Raw genomic sequence first — 20,387 nt, forward strand, 5'->3', positions numbered from 1 at the left:
TTGTCTCATGCTTTAAACTAAATGAGGGAGATTGTGTTTAGTAGACTGCCAGAGGAAAGGAGGAAAGCAGCCTGTTGGGAAAAAGCCAACAATTACCATAAGGCTATAATCAGCCTACTTGGCAGTGTCCACTGAAACTATAAACTCCTTTCAAAAAGTCCAGGTACCTGTGGTGCTAAGTTTCCTGAGTGCCAGAGTTATATTTGCCTTAAGTGAAAAGATGGCGCAAGAGATATGTATGATACAAGTTGTTTCTTGAAAAAAAAATAAAAAATAATGATAATCAAAACAAACCTACACTCTACCTTGGACACAGCTATTTTAGAGTGAAAAAAATGTATCTGCAAGGAGAACTTGAGGTCTCATTCTGCAAGCTTACTTCATATAAGAAAAAAAAAATTGTGGTTTTGTTTAGTTTTGTTTTTAAATAAAACAAGTATTTGCAAGGTTCAAAGGTTCTCTCATCCTGGAGATTTTATATTGCAGCTAAAAAAACCTCTACTATTTCAAAGCTTCAGAACTTCAGTGAGGGAAAGGAATGTGCAGTCACAAACTTCCAAGTTCATGTGTTCAGTTTAGTTCAGCTTGCACCATGATTGCAACATTCTGACCTGTAACCATAAAAGCCACAATGATAACTAGATGATAACTGATTACTGGCTTTTTTTTTTTTTTTTTTTCTCTCCTTATAGGTCACAAAAGGTAAAATTAAAATGAACCAGATGATAAAACAGATACTTCCTTTCTTCCAATGGCTAGAACACATTAAATTTCTCCCTTTACAATTTTCCTTGGTGGTATTTTTTCTGTTTGATTCAGATTGGTATGTTGTGGTGTGGTGTACTTCAGATTTTTCCTCTTTTTCCATCTCTTTGTTTGAAGGGCATACAGCTGAGATATGGTATGTAACAGACGGCTGGGCACTTGTGTGTGCTGTGAATGAGCTTTCAACTGAAAAGCTTAGTGCCTGCTCAAGATCCAGTAATAGTAAATGCAGGCAGACTTCTGGCTCCCATATGCATCTTTTGGCATACTGTAAATCCTGGGGGCCAATGGAATACTCAACTTGGAAATTTTCTGGTTGGATTTTTACTAATAGGTACGGAAGTTGTTTCATAGTTCTACTATGTTTCATGTTCTACTGTGGTGTGGTAGGGAATACAGCCGACTGGCACTGAGTTTGTGTTGGGTATAAATTGACAGTTGAAGATAATTTACTTCTGAATTTGATTTTAAACACTCAATTTTCCACAAAACAGCATTACTGAAAAAGTAAGTTTCAGATTCATTAAATTTCATAGTTTATTTTGATACTCTTAAAATAATTTTTCTTTAATTATACAGTAATCTGTAGTTTTGGTTTCATTCACAGCTAGTAGGTGCTAGTTACTATGTAAAACTGGTAGTTACTAACAACAAACTATTCATTTATATTTATTTCCAGCTAATATAATCAAAAATACATTTAAATTAATTATTGTGCTTAGATTTATTAAAGTGCTTGACTTTTAAAAGCTCTTTAAAAGTTACATTCTGTAATAGCAGATTTTTTTTTATTATTTTTTTTTTTCCCCAGTAATCTCTCTGATAATTAGAAAAGAGATTTTCTAATAAGAAAATAGTTAACAAGAAAATGCAAAAGCTGTAACTCTTAATTTCATGATACATGGAGCCTACTAGTTTGTTATCTCTCAGAGTCCTGCTAATAATTTTTCACCTTCCATTAGAGTCATGTTTATGTTAAGCATCATTGAGAGAAGTTTGAAGAGCAATGCCTGAAAGAATCAAAATCCCAAAACACAACAAAAACTGCATTTGTTTCGTGTGTTATTTTGAAGTATCCTTGCTTCCCTAATTCAGTCATGAGATTCCTAGACAAGTGGCTGTTAAGCGTGTGAAGACAGGAGTGAAGAGTTATCTGCATCCTTCCAATCCCTAAAGGGGGCCTACAAGAAAGCAGGAAATGGACTCTGTCAGGGAGTGTAGTGACAGGATGAGGAGTAATGGTTTTAAAGTATAAAAGGGTAGGTTTAGATTAGATAATAGGAAGAAATTATTTACTATGAGGTTGGAACAGATTGCCCAGAGAAACTGTGTATGCCCTGTCCCTGGAGGTATTCAAGGCCAGGCTGGATGGGGCTTTGAGCAACCTGGTCTATTGGGAGGTGTCCTTGCCCATGGCAGGGGCATTGGAATGAGACGGTCTTTAAGGTCCCTTCGAACCCAAAACATTCTATGATTCTATGATGATCTGTGGCCAAAAAATTCTGTGCCTACACACAAGTATCTTGGCGTGTTTGCTACAGTATTTCTAATACCTACAATGCAGCAGCAATCCAGATGTGACTAAGGAATTGCTGAAAATTAACCTGTTTGTTCCAGTGCTGCTTTTGCAGTGCTCTTTTTCCGTGTGAAGAGCTAGCTGCTTTTTTTGCAAGAAATATGAGAGTTTAGAATGAAATACACTTAAAACACTGTAGATGAAGAGGAGGGGAGTCCTACTTTTCTTCCTCATGAAATTTTGAACTAAGGTATGTGAATGCTTTTCTTAAAAGGATTATCATAAGGTCAACCCTATTTTAATTCAGAAGCATGAACTTACTCCTGAAAAATAAGAAATTTCTCAGTTTATCTGAGATTGTATATTTCTGGCATGCTTTGAAGGTGGGGGAGAGCAGGCTTTTCAATAGCAGTGCTTCCTTAATACTGTGCTGGATTCAGGGTAATTGGTCAAAGTCATTACAGATGCAACTACAGACCATAAAAGAAAAAAGAGATCAGTAAAAATGAAGGTTTAAGCTATCTGCATCATCTCAGTCTATTAAGGTCTGGTCAGTTAAGGCATTTAGCTCTGTTCTGATGCTCTTACTTTTGCTATGCTACTCCTTAGTTTGAGTAAAAGCGGAATTGAAACCAAGTGATCTAGTGCTTAAGAGTATAATCATCTCTTTGTTAATGGGAAGTCTTGGACAAGATTTTAGAGTTTATGTAAGATCATTATATAAGGTTATTAAATTGCATCCCACATGCCACTGTGAAGGTAAATCATCCTTACTGAAAAATGAATGCTAAGCTAAAGTAAGTCACAGAGGCTCGGTAAAATCAGTACCTAAAAAGGTTTGAGCAAATCTGCAGCACTCCACTTTATTCCCTTTTCAGTATATTTAATAATTTAAGATGTAACAGATCTAAAATCTGATAACTCTTTCTGTTCAAAAGGGACAGTTGAACTAGCAGTCTCTTTTTAAAGCCATGAGCTATATCATCCTGCTGTATTTTCCATGAAAGCAGAAATCAGTACAAATTTGGCAGACAAAGCTTTCAAATTTGTCCAAACTCTGCATTTTCTTATTGGAGCCCACAAAGAATTTGAAAGCAAGGCCTTGTAGAATAAAAAAATCAAGTGTTGATATGTCTTTTATCAAAGATTTATATTTGCAGTTTGATCTTTGATTAAAATTTTCAACCGACTCTTTCTGAACATTTTTGTGGAAAACATTTTTTTTTTCTGAACATTTTTGTGGAAAATGTTCAGAAGCAGTTTGATGGAGGAGAAGTTAACCTGCTACAAACCCCCTGACAGAAGGGACATACTCCTAAGATAACCACAAATATATCCACAACAACAAAAGTTTTGCAAACATTCAAGATCTGAGTTTAGTCTTTCTCCAGTCAAACACAGAATCACAGAACCATATCATGGCTGAGGTTGGCAGGCATCTCTGGAGGCCATCTAGCCCAACCCCAACTCAAGCAGGGACACCCAGGGAAGGCTGCCCAGCACCATGTCCAGGTGGCTTCTGAAGAGCTCCAAAGAGCCCCACAGCCCCACAACCTCTCTGGGCAACCTGTGCCAGTGCTTGGTCACCTGCACAGTACAGAAGAGCTTCCTGATGTTCAGAGGGAACCTCTTGTGTCCATTTCTTATTCTGAACCCTCTTGTTCTGGCTCTGGGCAACACTGAAAAGAGCCTGGCTCTGTCTTCATTGCACCTTCAGGTCTTTGCACACATTGATAAAAAAAGAGTAACAATATTTATATTTCAGAATATCTTTTTTTTTTTTTTTTCAGTGAACAAGGGAGATATTCCAAAGGTCAATGAGAGTAAATTCAGGCTAAGGAATATGTGAAAGCAGTCTTGTCTTTTTTATGACCAGTCTTTCAGAAAGCCAAGGCTTGTTGAACTTGCTTTTCTCCTCTCTTCTTGTGTGACTGATTTAATCTACCTAGCTCCAGATACTGCAACTCAGCAGGCAACCAAAGGCAGATGGAAACTACCAGTGTGCACTGTACTTGAACTTCTGAAATAAAGGACAGTATCTTCCTCAAAGTTAGACTAGTACTGAGCAAAATTTGCAACTGTGCAAAAGAAAGAAAAATGTGATTTCCTAAACTCTCCTTTTTTTTCTTTTTTTTTTTCTTTTTTTTTTTTTTTTTTTCTCAGAAGTATTTTGTTCTTAAAATCTTTAAGAAAAATATGCTTTCTGGTGGATTCTACTGCAAGGAGATTATATTACTTTTACATAATGGTAGCCACACCAGAAGCTATTACATCTTTTGGGAACTTTGAGTCTCCTCTAGGATAAATTTTTTACATTTTTTGGTCTCACATAAAGAATGTAACGTCTGTATACATAACAAATCCATTGATGCAATTTGACTAAGTTCCCTTGCCACTGATTCTTAATATAATTACTCTGGCTTTGTTTTGTTACAGTAGGGTTGTTTTTTGCTTTAGGCAAGATTCAACTTAAGGGTGTATTTCTCTTGTCAGGTCACCCAACAGCTCACTAGTCTGGCTGTCAGCTTCATTCCTTCCTTCCGAATAAGATTACCATTCATATCCTGTTTTGTACAATGGATATGTCTAATTACTAGACAATCTGCAGTGTCCTTACTCCTGGCTACAGCTATTTTGCAAGCAATTCCTTCATATACTTGACACAATTAAAAGTGGCAGTTGTCTAGTGTTCAAAGAAATAGAAATTATGTGAGGGTAACTGGATGAATAAAAGCCCTCCAATCCATTAGTAAGCAAGTCTAATAGTCTCAGTTTATTCAGAGAAATGAATCTAGTCTTGATTTCAATAGTGTTTTTGATTATTTTTGGTTTAGAGGGATGAAAATAGCAGCAACAGTAAAGAATTCACTCTGACTAGGGTTGCTCCTTTGCTTCTGTAGATTTAGTGGCTGTTTCTAAATGGGAGAAGGTGCATTGGAGCATTCATACTAAATTCATAATTTTTCATAAAGTGTTTTACAATTCTCCAGTTATAAAGAGCTTTATGCATTTGTCAAGTGGAATTCCTACCACGAGGCTTATGAATAGCTTATTTTATTTATGAAATTAACATGGGCCAAACTAGTTTATACTTATCCATCCTACAATCTATACGATGGGGATCTTCCACTTAACGTTTGTCCACCTAAGAAGCTGGAATTACAACTATCATGCCAGTCTGTATTTAATGCAGACAAGCTTCTCTTTTGATGGATGCCAACTTCTGGGGTCCAGACATTGTTAAACAAATTGCTGAGCTGACAAGCACTTTCAACGAATACCAAAAGGAACTTAAAGAGCAAAAGGAATATCCATTGCTCCATAATGGGTGTTCAGTATCTGCCAGTATCAGGCCTAAATCAGCTACTTTGGAAAAGCCAGAATTACCATCTAGACGAGTAAGTGTGCTATGAAATTATTAAGAGTGACTAGACAAGATTCTCATCTTCTTTGCCTTTCTGCCTCCCATAATGAATATCTGACCCACTTTCAAGTGCAAGGATTTCCATCATATAAGTGTTATCTACTAGAGGTGCAGACTCATTTCCATGATATTTTTTTCTCATTTTTTCTCTTAAAAGCACTAGGCATTTATTCCTGTTTTAACTGACATTTTAAACCGATTTGGAATGATACATGGTTAAAAAATAAGCCATCATAAGATGGAAATTTTGCTGCTAACAGATTTAAGTAGCCTCATATTTTTCCCCTTCCAGCTCAGAACTGCAGGCTGCATTTATTCTTGCAGAGGTTGGGAGAGTTCTCTGGCACTGAGGCTTACTGACAGCCCATAGCTCAAAATAAAGACCATATCCAAAACAGGGGTGGGTTCTGCACATGCAATAGGTCTCTGTCTGTAACTGTGCCAAAACTGTCAGGGAGGTACCAACTGCTAACAATTTAACAGTATGGCTGATTGCTTGAGCCCATACTGGCCCCTGGACCTGTTTAGTTTGCTAATATAGATGCAGTCAATGTGTTTAATTTGAGTAAGATTTTGTTGGCTTTGTTTTTGCATTTAAATATTTAAGCCCTTCTTACACTGTATGATGAATAAAACTCTGAGTATTTGCAATGTCACTTTTGCTCCTTTAAGATGACACCATCTATAACAAGCCTTAGTTGAGCTTGTGTTTTGATCTCAGACACATTTTGATCTTTCACATCTTCATTTCTGTGTTCTTCCACAGACTCCTATGTTAATGCATCCTTCTGTAAATATATAATTGACAAATTTTCAATAAGGAAAAAAAAATTCAAACAAAACAAAACATCTGGGTAGATTTCAAAAGCTCCATACTCCTAACAACTGAAGATCACCGAAACTGTAACACGAACTGGACTCAGGCATCCTCAGCAATCATTTCTATTGCTTCTTTTCCTTCCTTCCTTCCTTCCTTCCTTCCTTCCTTCCTTCCTTCCTTCCTTCCTTCCTTCCTTCCTTCCTTCCTTCCTTCCTTCCTTCCTTCCTTCCTTCCTTCCTTCCTTCCTTCCTTCCTTCCTTCCTTCCTTCCTTCTTTCTTTCCTTCTTTCTTTCTTTCTTTCTTTCCACAGAAACAGTCAAGCTGTGCTCTAGTGACAGAAAATCTGTCCTGACATTATGAATCTTCCTTCAGACACCATTCTGCAGACATCAGGCTGAACAGCAGTTTGGCACAGGCAGGTGGGAAATGGGCATGAGTGGCGAGGGAGAGCCAAGATGCTGATGTTCTGAAGCTATCCATCTCTTAAACAGCCTCCAAGGAGACATCAAGCTGCTGTACCCCAGTGGAGGTGATTCTGCCTTCACTTTCTCCTCCTCTAGTCTCCTCAAGAGCAGCTGTCCCTGAATCCACCCTGCATGCTGTGCCAGGACAGAATCAAGATCATTTTCTAAAGTTAACTAGATTTAGTCTGCTTTTTCCTTCTAAGGAGCTACTATCAGCATCTTATGTATGGCTGAATTAGAATGAGCCTTCTGTAATCCCAAATCCCCTCTGAACATGTATTTATTGTTCTGATTTTTTTTTTATTTAATTCCAGTTCCTTTGCAGAATTGTTTGCTTGAAATAGGACTATTCTCTGCAGTTAAACTCTGCTTTTTGATTGATAGGTGTTTCTTATCTCAGCAATATTATGCACATAAGAATCCATGCATTTGGTTTATGAAGCTTCAGAAACATTTATTAAAATTTTGCTAATACATTATGTTTATGTTCTACCATTCTCTAACCTGCTTGTGTTTTCACAGACAGGTAGAAATATCACTATATTATTAATTTATTTTTTACTGTATTTTATTATTTACTTATTCATTTATTTTTATTTTTTAACTGTAATTATATGTATATATAAATACATGAGCCTTCTCAATATGAAACACACTTCATAGTTTAAGATATCAAAGACCTAATCTTGAAAGCTTGGCCAAGAGAACATAGAGCTGCTTTTGATGTTAATGAAGATTCCACCACTAGCTTGGGAGCAAAGTTAACAGCCTGGATGCATGATAAGCTATTGCTCCATTCCTCACATTAGTCTTCTATTTTACAGTGGGGAGGAACAAAGTTATCTCATACCTTTGAAAGTAGAAACATCTGTCAATTTACATGGAGTTATACTGAATTTATGGTGGTACATTTTTTTTTTTCCAAACCAGAGCTTTTGGCTAAAAATTCATTTGAAATAATGTGTATAAGCTGAACACGTGTGGTATCTTCTGTATCTTTGTTCTTCCACTATGATTTCACGGTAGCCCAGCAGCACATTAGTGACTACCCCTTACCATTACCACTGGCAGAAATATATGCAGTGTGTGGCTTGCTGCTTTCTTCTAGAGAAACACAGGATTCTGTTCTACTTTACATGTCCCAGTGGGGCAATGACCTGCACCAAGGCCACTTCTGTGTGGCAAATGGTCTGTTGAGACTCCTTGCTGTGGGAGTCAATGTGTGGTCCAAGGCTGCACAATACCTTCAGCAATGGGCTTTGCAAGTAGGTGGGGGGAGGCTGAGAAGAAGACAGAGGGAAGATAGGAAGACAAAAGGTGATGGATGGAGTTGAAAATAGTGATTTCTGGGCTGCTTTCTGACTAGGGAAGATCAGATTAGCATTTCAGAGCAGGGCTCCACAATGATTGAGGCAGGCTTTCACATGAGATTTAACAAGTTAATTTTAAGTTTTCTTTTGTTGATTTTACTTTAAATTCTTTTGTTGTTGTTGTTTGTTTGTTTTTGTTTTGTTTTTTAAATTTTCTGTATTCCTTGCAGTTTGCTGTTAGCGTTTTGATTTCCTGCCTTGGCCTTTTGCTATCTAGATGTAGATGAAGGAAAAATCGTGAAGTTTGCTGCAGTTAGCATACCTGAAACCCAATCTGTCATATGTTCAAACTTAATGGCATTATTTATGTAGAAGAAATGTGCTCCCCTCTTTCAAACAGTGTCATTTCACATCTGTTTCACAGAGAGGTGCAGGAAATGGTCAAAATCTTCCTCTGCTCACTGCCTCTGGAGCTCTGGGATTGGACCTGCCCCAAATCACATCTGAGATAAATTTGTGTTCCAGTTCAATGGGAGAGCAGACTTCCAGGAATTATTAGGCTAAAACTGACAATCTGGCACAGTGTTACTGAAGGGTACAAGCCCAGAGGTTGGCAGGTCAGACTGTGATGCCCTGGGAGAGCTGTGTAAACAAGCATGTAAAGAGCCACCTGTCCCCCACCTGCCCTTAGGAATGAAGCATCCATAAAACTGAAAAATCACTTGCCCATTTGAATTACAAAGCAGAGAGAGACCATTACATATCATACCCATTAAGAAGACAGGATTCTCTTCTTTGATTTTTTAACTTCAGAGATCATCCCTTTCATTTGCTTTAAAGGGAAAAGATATGCGTTACCTCTCAAATATTAACACAGTTTATGAAAGTATGAAAAGAATACTTGACAAGCTATTTATTTTTAGAGTGTCTTCTGCTTGTTTTTCCAAATGCTGAGAATTTAAATTTTAAGTAGCTCAGGGTTCCTTGAGAGGCCCACTTCTGAGGACTAAGCATTTAAGTCTTCACCCCAAGCTCATGCCATGGCGTGTTCCTGGGACAAAAGAAATGCCTGCCAGGCTGCTTTCTGTCATGGCCTCAGCGCTCAGGATTGGTGGACTTAAAGACAAGGTGGTTTAAAACTAGTTTTCTAAAATATCACTTTCAGTAGCATGTGTGACAGGTTATGTAATGGATTTTGTACAGCGTTAAATTCTACCTGTCAGGAAAACTAGTGCTTTTTTCCTCAGGAAGCACCAGTGCTGCCCATTGCAATGTGATAACCCAAGGCAAAGCAAGTGAGGCTGTCTCACAGAAGCATATAGAAAAAGTTCCTGTGCTAGCTAAGCCCACTACCCCTCAGGATAAATTATTCTGCAGGGAAGAGAGGGAATGTTTTCATCTTTGACCTCTGTAACCACAAATGATAAAAACAGAAGGAAGTTCTGTGATGTTTGAAAGTATAAAAAGATTCAGAATTGAACATCTTTTCCTGTTAAATATATACATATATTTAGAATATCACCTTCTATTTCAGTAAAATAGAGTGCAATAATCTATGCTTCCATATTCTACACTACAGCACCATAATTCCCAGTACACTTTTATACATTTGCTTTTCTCAGGTCTGACATTTTGAAAAAATACAACATAGGGAGTTGGTACATCTGATTGTGATGCTAAAAACTTTAACAAAATGCCAGAGTGTCTCTGCTTGTACCAGTTCCCCTCTAGTCTACTCCTAGCATAAGAGTTCTGCTGCAGACATGCTTGGGAAGTAGAATATGGATTTTAGCTTTTGCACACATTTTAGAAAATGTGGCTATAATTTATTGCATTACATTGTTGGGATTCTTTTGTTTGTTTGGTTTTGTTTCCATTCTTTCTTTGATTCTTTCCCCTCCAAATTTTCTTCCAGAATTAAAAAAGATAAAGCAGCCCTGACTATAACCCCCAGAGATTGCCTTGTGTAAAGTCACGCAAAGCTTAGCCACAATTTTTCAGTGGCTAACTAACACCAAATATGCCAGAAAACAAGTATTCATCTCAAAGTATTGTAGGTGGGAAGTACAGATTTTTATTTTTATTTTATTTTTATTTTTATTTTTATTTTTATTTTTATTTTTATTTTTATTTTTATTTTTATTTTTATTTTTATTTTTATTTTTATTTTTATTTTTATTATTTTTATTTTATTTTTATTTTCATTTTTATTTTTATTTTTATTTTTATTTTTATTTTTATTTTTATTTTTATTTTTATTTTTATTTTTATTTTTATTTTTATTAGAAGGGAGAGGTTTCTTTCCAACACAACTCTTGTTTACTGCCAAGCTGGAAAATACCCTATCTTCCTCAAGATCTCTTGGGTGTGGGAAATTAGTCACAGAAAGGTTACAAGAAATCAAATGGTTGGCACAGATTTTGTATGGGTCACGCTGCTAGACATGGGAACACCTCTCCCTCTTCCACAAGTTCTTCAGCAACTGATGCAGGTCTCATTAAAATTCATTTTAAGGAAAAGGCCATCCAGCTCAGATACATGAATCAGGCTACAGAAGAAAGTATGGTTGTGTGATCAGCTTCACTCATCCTGAGGAAGCTTTGCCATGTCCCCCAGGCTCCCATACAGAAAAAGTCTGGCAGGGCACATGTGGGATGTATTCTGGACCTTCTGTGTATGGTGAAATAAGATAGGTCTTATTAGGCATTAGGGTGTCCAAGAGCTTTGAAATTCACTGAGCACCTTATAAAAGGAAGAGAGGATAAAAAGCTGTGACTTCTCTGGGTGGGAGAAAAAAAGAGGAAGCAAAGTAAAATTGGCAGATAGCCAATATCTCCATGTTTGCATCTTGAGATTATTTTGAAGAATGTGATTTACAAATGTTTGCAAGGGAGTGACTAGATTGATGTCTGCTCAGGAAGCTGAATTAGTGGACTGTTAAAGAAAGTGAAATAAAGGTCTTCCTCCACATTTACCTTGCCAGGCTGAGCTCAAAGCACTAAAGCCATAGCACTAAACACTAGTGCAGCTCTCTGAAGACAGTGAAATTGAGGAAATTGTAGATAGTCATTCTAGGACAGTTATGGCTACTTGAATCATTGAAGTTATACCTCATGAGGAAGCCTTTTCTTATCTCCTCTATGGGAATGGTGTTTTGTGGTGGCTTAAGACACAGGGTGAGATTCAGTTTAGCACCTTAGGTACCTAACTTGTACTTATATACTAGACACTTCAGTGAGGCAGTCCTTCCAAAGTATAAGGCTTATGTCTGGTCAACAGAGAGAAGAAGGTTTTATAGAAGGCCTTCAGAGGCATATATTATTTGCCTCTGAAGTAAATGGACAAACTTTTGCTGTTGAGGACTTCTGAAGTACTGTATTTTCCCCACTAAGGCAGAACCACTTATGATTAGCTAGTCATACTCAGGAACCACCACTTAAAGGCTTAAAATAGTAGAGCAACTTACTGACCATACCTATCAAAATAAAATGCCATCTTCTGGAGTCTATTTATCTCCATCTTGGCAATCTGGGTGAACCCTGTTCCATCCATTTAAACTAAGCAATTTGCTGTCATGACAATTATTTAAAATTTCAGGTTGGAAATCAGGAGAAATTTCTTCTCAGAAAGTGTAGTTAGGCATTAGAACGGGTTGCCCAGGGAGGTGGTGGAGTCTCCTTCCCTGGGGGTGTTTAAGGAAAGGCTGGACATGGTACTTAGGGTCATGGTTTAGTGGGTGATATTGGTGATAGGGGGATGGTTGGGCCAGATGATCTTGGAGGTTTTTCCAACCTTGATTAATTCCATGACCTGTACCAATGGACGTATTGGGTTTGTTTGGGATGGAGTTAATTGTCTTCATAGTAGATTGTATAGTGCTATGTTTTGGATTTGTGGAGAAAACAGTGTTGATAACACACCTAGTGCAGAACAATGATTACACAGTCAAGGTTCTGTTTCTTACATTGCCTCACCAGCAAGTTAGCTGGGGCTGCACAGGAAGCTGGGAGGGGACACAGCCAGGACTGCTGACCCAAAATGACCAAAGTAATATCCCATACCTTATGACATCATGTTAAGCAATAAAACTGAGGGGAAGAAGGAGGAAGGGAGGACGTTTGTCATTATGGTGTTTATCTTTCTAAGTAACTGTTACACATGATGAGCCCAGCTTTCCTGGAAATGGCTGAACATCTGTCAGCCCATGGGAAGCAGTGAATGAATTCCTTGTTTTTCTTTGCTTGTGCATGCAGCCTTGTTTTACTTATTAAGCTGTCTTCATGTCAACCCACAAATTTTATGCCTTTCACCTTTCTAGTTCTCTCCCCAGCCACCTGGGAGGGAGGTCTGGGTGGGGCTCAAATGCCTTCTGGGATTAACTCACAATAATAGAAATGTGCTCCAGAAGTTTATTACCTTTAAGAAGAAATTATTAGAGAAAAATCAAAAAAAAAAAGTTTTAAAAATATGTACTGGATAATTTTGGGATTCAACCTGTTGCTGATAACAAGTCTCTGTTAGGCAAAGTATTATTTCTCCAAACAAAGGTGTGAATATTTGCCTATGCTGTTATGCAAACAGAAGACTTAATGCCTATTCTGATTTTAACACAGGGTAGAACAAAAGGAAACAAACATCACATGATTCACAAAAGATATTTTTAGAATTGGAATGATTTGTATGGAGATACGAACTACTGAACTAGCTCTTCACATAGACACAAGGGAAAGCTTTATGCTAAAATCTGCCCTCCTCCCTCCCCCCTTTTCTATGAATAGTGAGGAAGTTGTGGCATTAAATGATAGTGATATAAGAGCTGTCCCTCAGTTACATAAGCTGGTGGAAAAACAGAAGAAAAACCTTCTTATCTTAATATTGACAGCTAAAGCATTATTATCACCATTAATAAACCCAGCTACGTTTCCAAACTGGTATCTCTTGAGAAATTCACATTACTCAAAAATCCTTGTAGAACTAGGGAATTGCATTAGGTCCAGAGAACCTGTTACAATGATTGATTAAGCCTTCCTGTTTCATGACCCTAGAGAATTACCTACCTGGAATCATCTATATAATGAGTGACGAGCAAAGTTTATCTGTTTTTTTTTTTTTTCTTTTCTTTTTTTTTTTTTTTTCTTTTTAGGGTAAGTAACTGATGCAAGAACAGTAATTTGTACTCCACCTGGAAAGCTCAAATTCACCAAACAAATCTGGCACCAGAACCAATTACTTCATTTTAACACAGATTCGGAAGCTTTTCATACTGTCTTTTTCAAAATTTGTCTCATCTCTTCTCTTTTGGGGTTTCCACTGTAGAATCACAGAAGATAAAGCTGGAAAAAGACTTATCATCTATTTTATCTCTTTGATTTTAGAAAATACAAGGGATATCACTACCTCCTTTGATTGCGTGTTTTGCCTTAATTCAGAATATTAGCTTAAACTGACAGAATTTCTGCATGTTCAGTCTAATCTACATTATCAAAAAAAAATTAAAATAAAATACCCAAACCCTACCATTCCACATTCCCTTCCCCTCCCCCCCCCCCCCCCCAAAAAAAAAAAAAAAAGACAGAATATCAACAACAAAAACTAAATACTAAATACATGTACACCTATGTCTTGACTACTGCAACAGTTCTGGTCACACATCTCAGACGGGATAGTAAAAAAGGAAAGATATATAGAGAGACACAAGTAGTTGGATAGATAGAAGAGGATAAACCAAGGTCTGGGTCAATTTCTGTATCACAGAGATTAGAGAGGAGACTATGTAAGAAAACACACGTCAAGGGGGATATGACAGAGCCTTTCTAACAAATGATCAACCTGAGTACAATTATTCACTGTTCCTTATAATCAAAGGAGCAAGGAGGCATCAAATGAAATTATTCTGTAGCAGGTTAAAACAAATAAGAGGGGTTAATAATTTACGCAGAACAGAGGTCTGCTGTAGAATTTATTTCTATGGGAAACTAGATGCCAAAAGTTTAGGTGAGTTACAGAAGTCACTTCAGAAAATCATATGGCAAGGTAATAAAAGAAAATTCCATCAAGGGCTACAAAAACCATAGATGGGCCAGGAAGTCCCTAAACTGCAGATTGCCAGAAGTTGTGAGTTTTGTTGGGGTAAACATAAGAATGTGGATGTTCACTTCTTTTATCCTTTCCTTCTAGCATCCACTACAGCATCCTGAGGTAGGATGCTGAACTAAATGGACCTTTGGTCTGTAATAGTGTAGCAAATCCTATATTGTGCCTTTGTCACAAGCAGAAGAAAACAGCAGCAAAACATCCTCCTGTTTCTTTCCATTAAAGGCACTTCTGCCCTTTTGCTGTATGGAATGAACACATTGCAAAGTATCTTTGTAAAAGCATGAGCACTCGTTCATCTTTGCACCAAATATCCACTTACATGTATTTTTAAATGTACTGGGGCAAATAGCCTCTGATTTTAGATCAGGGCTAGAGGGCTGATTCAAGTGAAAATAACACAGATACACAGAAGAATGGTCACTCCAAAGAGACTGAACTCTGTATGTAACAGGATGCACAGGCTCTGAACACTGCAGGTCAATTTCTTTTTCTTTCAGCATTGACTGTGTTCATGAAAATAAGAAGTAAAGACTTAATGTTTTTCAAGACACTGAAAATTTTAAGCTATTTCTGAAACTGTCTTTAATTCTTTGACTTTGCAAACCAACACATTGTTCAGGAACAAACAGGCAACCACAATTACTGAGCCTTCTTTTTTTTTCTTTCCATCAAAATTTTGACACACCAGTTAAAAGGTGAGGTAGAATTCAAGGCTTATGATTTCAGATTTACAGAATATATATATTTTAACAACTAAGAAGTAATACAACTCCCTCCCCTCCCCCGTTTTTCTTCCTGAATGAAAAGAACTACAATATCAAAAGTACAAGCAGAAAAAGTCCCAGCACTTTGAACACAATATATAAAACGTTCATCATGAAGTCTCTCACATACAAGTTTCAGGGGTGGAATTTTCTCATTTAGTTATGATTTTGATAGGGTAAATATATCTTAAATGTACTATTCTTTCATCCTCCCCCTCACAAGATGTCCAACCAATTCAGGGAATTATTCAATTTTATTTTATTTTTGTGCATGTGAAATGTTTAAATTGTGCCTCTTGGCAGAAATCCTCTCCCAGAAGTTTGCATGTTCCCAGTACTTGGCTCTTTCCATTCTCATTGTTTACCTGTGGTGGATATGGAACCAAATATACTACAGGACATACCATGAACAGCTGCAGCAACAGCACCAACAAAAGCAACATGTGTTGTTGGGCCTTTGGTTTCCAGGTGCTTGAGACACAGCTGATGTTCCTTCATTTTGTGACTGCTGCCTCTTTCTCATTTCAGCTACTTCAGTGCCCAAGTGGCTATAAGAACACAGACATAAGAGATGTACAGTATTACTACAGACCGTCATAAAGTACATTCACATTTCTACAATAACCTCTAATTCTACTGATTCTCACAGCTTGTGGCAATGAAAGCACATGACCATCAACTTTGGTGGCCAAGTCATAGTTCTCCTGTGATAAAAGCAGTTTCCAGAAGACCACATTTTGGTGGCAAGTTTATGCTACTGTGCTTTCAAATTACATCTATTATCACTTTGAGTGGACTAACAGGACTGTTATTACCATGCTGAAAACCAAGCTACACAGCTTGGATAGCACTTGGTAGAGACTGAGTTGTTCATTACCATATGACTATCACAGCTTTTTCCATTTTACTAAAAATATGGCAAAATGGTTATATACTTCAAACATGAGCTGGAAAGTGATCTTTATTTTTTAAGCCAGTACTGACTTCGCTGGTCAATGTTGGACCAGAGAAATCAATATAAGTGTTGTAAAAATCATGGGCAGCAATAGCTGTCTGTAAATCATGAGCCAAGATTACTATGTGTCGTAACTGAGATGTTTGCTACTTGAGAGTTATTTTCTGTAAATAAAAGGAATAATAATTATTTACAAAATACTTTTCCAGCTTTGGGACTATTTTCTGGTGACAGATTTTCTTTTGCTCATTGCCAGTCCTTCCTAGATTTTATTAGGCCAAGATATTTTTCTTTCCAGTGACTTGCACTATGCAGCTAGAAGTAATATTCCATACATTACTTTTCAAAAGAAGCTGTAACTTTACTGCCAGATTATGTTATTTAGGAAGGTTTAGATGCCAGAGTCACGTCTTCCTTGTACAACTATTGTTTTCCCAGAGTAAGAGTAAATGCAAATTAGAATAAATTTGGTACTTCTGTCTGAAAAAGTGCAAACATTTTAGTGTGGAGAGCAGTCCAATGTTAAACAGAAGTGGATTGAAGAGAGCCTGGTATGAGCAGCATGTTCTCTGCTCATTGTCCTCAGGCCTCCTGTTGTAGCCAGGAGTGCTGTGGAAAGTCAGGCTCTGGTTAATTTGCCACCTGTGTACACGATGCACAGGTAATGGAGAGGTGTCTGTACTCCCTCTACATGCATTCAAAGAGCAGCTTTAAGAATTTGCATTTTACACAATTTCTAAAACTCCTGAATTTCTTCTGTAAAAGTGTACTTATAGATAAGTTACACACAACACCTTGTAGCAAGAACATTAAGTCTCAGAGCTTGAACCCATGCTGCAAAACTCAGGGTTGGTGCTCATTTTAGTGTCTTGTGCAGCTAACTTGTTGGTGTATGTTGAAAAACTGAGTAATTTCAGTGTTTTGGTTAAACTGAACAATGAACAGCCATTTTATATTTGTTTCACATAAAATGATTTTGATTTAAGTGGAATTAAATTCCCACCACTTTGGGGACTTTCAGGAATACTTTCAGAATTTAACTACCTGTTTATGCTATTGATATTACTTCTTATGGTTTATAGTTGCTGAATTCTTGAAGATTAAAATTACATTTATATATATATATATATAATCTATTGTAAATATGTTGTTAACATGGGATACTTTGATAAAATTGAAAGAATGCCCATATTTCTACAGTAGGTAGGAAGGAAAGGAAAGTTGCAGCATAATGTGTAGCTTAGACAGTGACAGCATGGAGCCACTTTCTCCAAATTACAGTGCTGAACTTCTGCTGACTATGCATGATGTAGTTAAATTATTTCATAGATAGCTGTGCCATGCTGTGAATAGTACTTACTTCAGCAGGTGCAATGACTATGGGTAAAGAAATTAAAGCCAGATATTTTCACAGGGAACATTTGCTTCTAACAAAATAGAGATTCTTAAAATATTTCTACATAATCATAAAATGTATTAGTTTCAGAAACCAGTGAGATTACCCATATTTAGGCATTTATAGGGCTGTAATATTGGAATGAAAGCATCCCATGTGATCAACCTCTATACTTGATATCATGCATTTCTTACACAATTTTAGCTACATATATAAAATATACTATTACCTTTGTTGAAAAAATGGCTAGAATCTCTTTCACTATAAATACAAGTTGGCAGGATAAAGGTTAGCCATGCAGACATAGTGATGACTGTTGTGACTTTTTTGTACTTTCACAATAACTAACACAGCACAAGCTGCTGCTGCTACTAAGATAGATGACCCTCTGCCTTCGCTTTTGCTGAGCTCACAGCCTCTCATTCCCTTGCTTGAGCTGTCCCATTCTCTGTGCAGGCAGCAGCATTTGTGCAGGCAAATTCACTTGGTGAATTGGATAAAACAGTAGACATGATTAAAAATTAATATAAAGGGGGTGGAAAATAAATTTAACTTGGTTCAGGTCCAAGTTTTGTTCACCTTGGGAAGATGTGAACACCTGGGGTGGAGCAAGGAAGGAAACAGAGCAGTACAGTGCAAACATAAAGAAGGGGAAGTGAGAGTGGGGACTGCTGCTGACAGTCCTTGCTTATGCTGGCATGAAATTATGGTGAAACTGATGGGAGATGTTCTGCTGCATAAAGGTAAAATCCATAACTTTAATTCCCAGTTCACAACCCTGGCCATTATCTGGGGACAGAGGCAGACATATGATTTCACAGGAGTGGTTCAGTGTCCCCAGCCCTGCCCAGCAACATCTACCATTGAAACTTCTTCAGTGTTCACCATTTGATATGGACTGCAATGGCCAACCTTGTCAGAGATTTGCAACTCTGGCAGTATATGGTAGCAACATAAGAGCTGTGAGGAAATGTGCCTTCACTGCAGACTATTTCAGGAGGCATGGTTTCCTCTAAGGCTACTCATAGCCTACAGACTAGCCAGTCACTAGAATGATACTACGTGCTTTACTATGCTCTGGCTCTGCTCTGGAGTTTGAGGAGGGACATGACCCATCCTGTTCCTTACCATGCAGTCTCCAATCTGAAGTCTATGAGAAACACAAGAAATCCACCCCGCTGTGCAAAACAATAATATGTTTACTGAGGATGAACGAGGATAGGTGGAAACTTTAGTTTCATGCTGATTTTATTTTAATGTTCCAGGTTGCATTTGCGAATATCAGATGTCATCTATGGAAAACTGTAATTGATTCTGTTAGATTACTTAGGATTCAGAAACAGGAACATCCTAATTCTTGGCTGTATTGACAGACTGAACCAGAGACAGAGGATTTATATTTGGCGCCTTGGTACAAGGTATGAAAAAGGAATTTAGAATCTCTAATTCAGCAATTAAGTCTAATGAGATAAATTGTTTTTCTGAAACCAAGTGTGAAAGTTAGTGCATAACTACAAAGGAGTAGAATACTGTGAAAAGATATTGAGAACACCTTATAGGATAGTAATACAAAATGTATCTACTATCCCCAAGACTTTTACTTTTTAGGTTTTTCAACATTTTCATTCTTCTCTAGCTTGACAATAATACCTGGTTGTGAAGGTGGACCTTTGTCCAGTAGAAGTATTATTTTTCCTTGATACTCTATATGATCTCTCAGACCATCATAACACAGCTTGAAGTTTCCTCTGCCAGTTTTACATCTGATTCTTTGCCTCCATTTCATGGCATAGTTTACTACCATTGTTATGATTTACCTTTGTGCTGATCAGAAATCAGAATAGTATTCTATTTTGCTTGACTGACTCATTCTATTGGGGGTAAGTAGGTATTATGGCCCTCTGAGCAATACCATAATCATGGAGGATTTAATTCTGCGCATCTGCTTCCCCTACCCTGCAGCTGAGGAAAGGAACCCCAGGGTATAGCAACTGTTTATTATACTTGTTACAGACAGGTAGTTCATATAAACTGCAAAGCAAGAACATTTCTACAGCCCTGTGAACATCCTCAATGCTCCAGTGTAAGAGGAATATGAAAACTAAAAAACCCTTAGAAATTTTAAGTTTGGAGTAAGGCTTCCTGTTAGTTGTGGAACCATTGGCACAAGGATCTATTTCTGTTTATATGGTGTAATTACTACTTACTCCACTGGGTACTCAGGAGTAATTATTCGAGAAATTCCCTTGTGCACAGAAAGAGTATCTTGGGAAGAGAGCTCAAAAAGGAATAGCTGACAGAACATTTGGTTTATTACATTTATACCCGGGCAGTTCTATTGAATCCTAACTGCAGTAATTTCAAAGTCTACACAGTGCTTTTTGAAGATGAAAAGAAGGCAATTTCTGAATGTTTCCACCTCCCCATTCCTTCATCTTCTGTAGAACTTATGCTAAGCTTTCAGAATGGTTCCCCCAGAAAGTCCCAAGGTGTTCAACACAGCACAGAACACAGTCTACATTATTTCAGTGACTGTAGTGAAGTCTATTTTCTGATTAAATAAGAATATATATATATATATATTTCTTCTCTGACCTCAAAAGCCTGACATTAGTACCTGAAAATTACCTGAACTTTACTTTTGGCACTGACACATCCAGCCCTCTCTGCTAGTGTTGCAGCTTTCCCCTGCATATGACTCTCCTATAAGCATTTCTACTCTGAGGATTGAGAGGGCATACCATGGAGCGGTTCAGATGCTGGGAAGTCATAGAAGCATCTTGAAACTCCATTAGGGACAGATATTTTTTGATCATATCTTCTCGAGCCATTCCCTAATGTCTGTTTGGAAAAAGAGATATCATATAAGGGTGCAGA

At 37.4% G+C, this 20,387-nt stretch overlaps 1 protein-coding gene across 3 annotated transcripts in view; it reads right to left on the reverse strand.

Annotated features, from left to right (window-relative positions):
• RGS17 (regulator of G protein signaling 17) overlaps positions 1 to 20,387 on the reverse strand; it is a 77,783-nt gene that overhangs the window by 18,886 nt on the left and 38,510 nt on the right. For all 3 annotated transcript variants that reach the window (XM_027454379.3, XM_027454378.3, XM_027454377.3), the window contains exon 2: positions 15,564 to 15,707. In XM_027454379.3, the coding sequence (XP_027310180.1) occupies positions 15,564 to 15,682 (119 nt within the window). In that variant the 5' untranslated portion in view covers positions 15,683 to 15,707. The remainder of the gene's footprint in view (positions 1 to 15,563; positions 15,708 to 20,387) is intronic.

Source organism: Anas platyrhynchos, chromosome 3, assembly GCF_047663525.1.
Source record: "Anas platyrhynchos isolate ZD024472 breed Pekin duck chromosome 3, IASCAAS_PekinDuck_T2T, whole genome shotgun sequence".
Classification (NCBI taxonomy): Eukaryota; Metazoa; Chordata; class Aves; order Anseriformes; family Anatidae; genus Anas; species Anas platyrhynchos.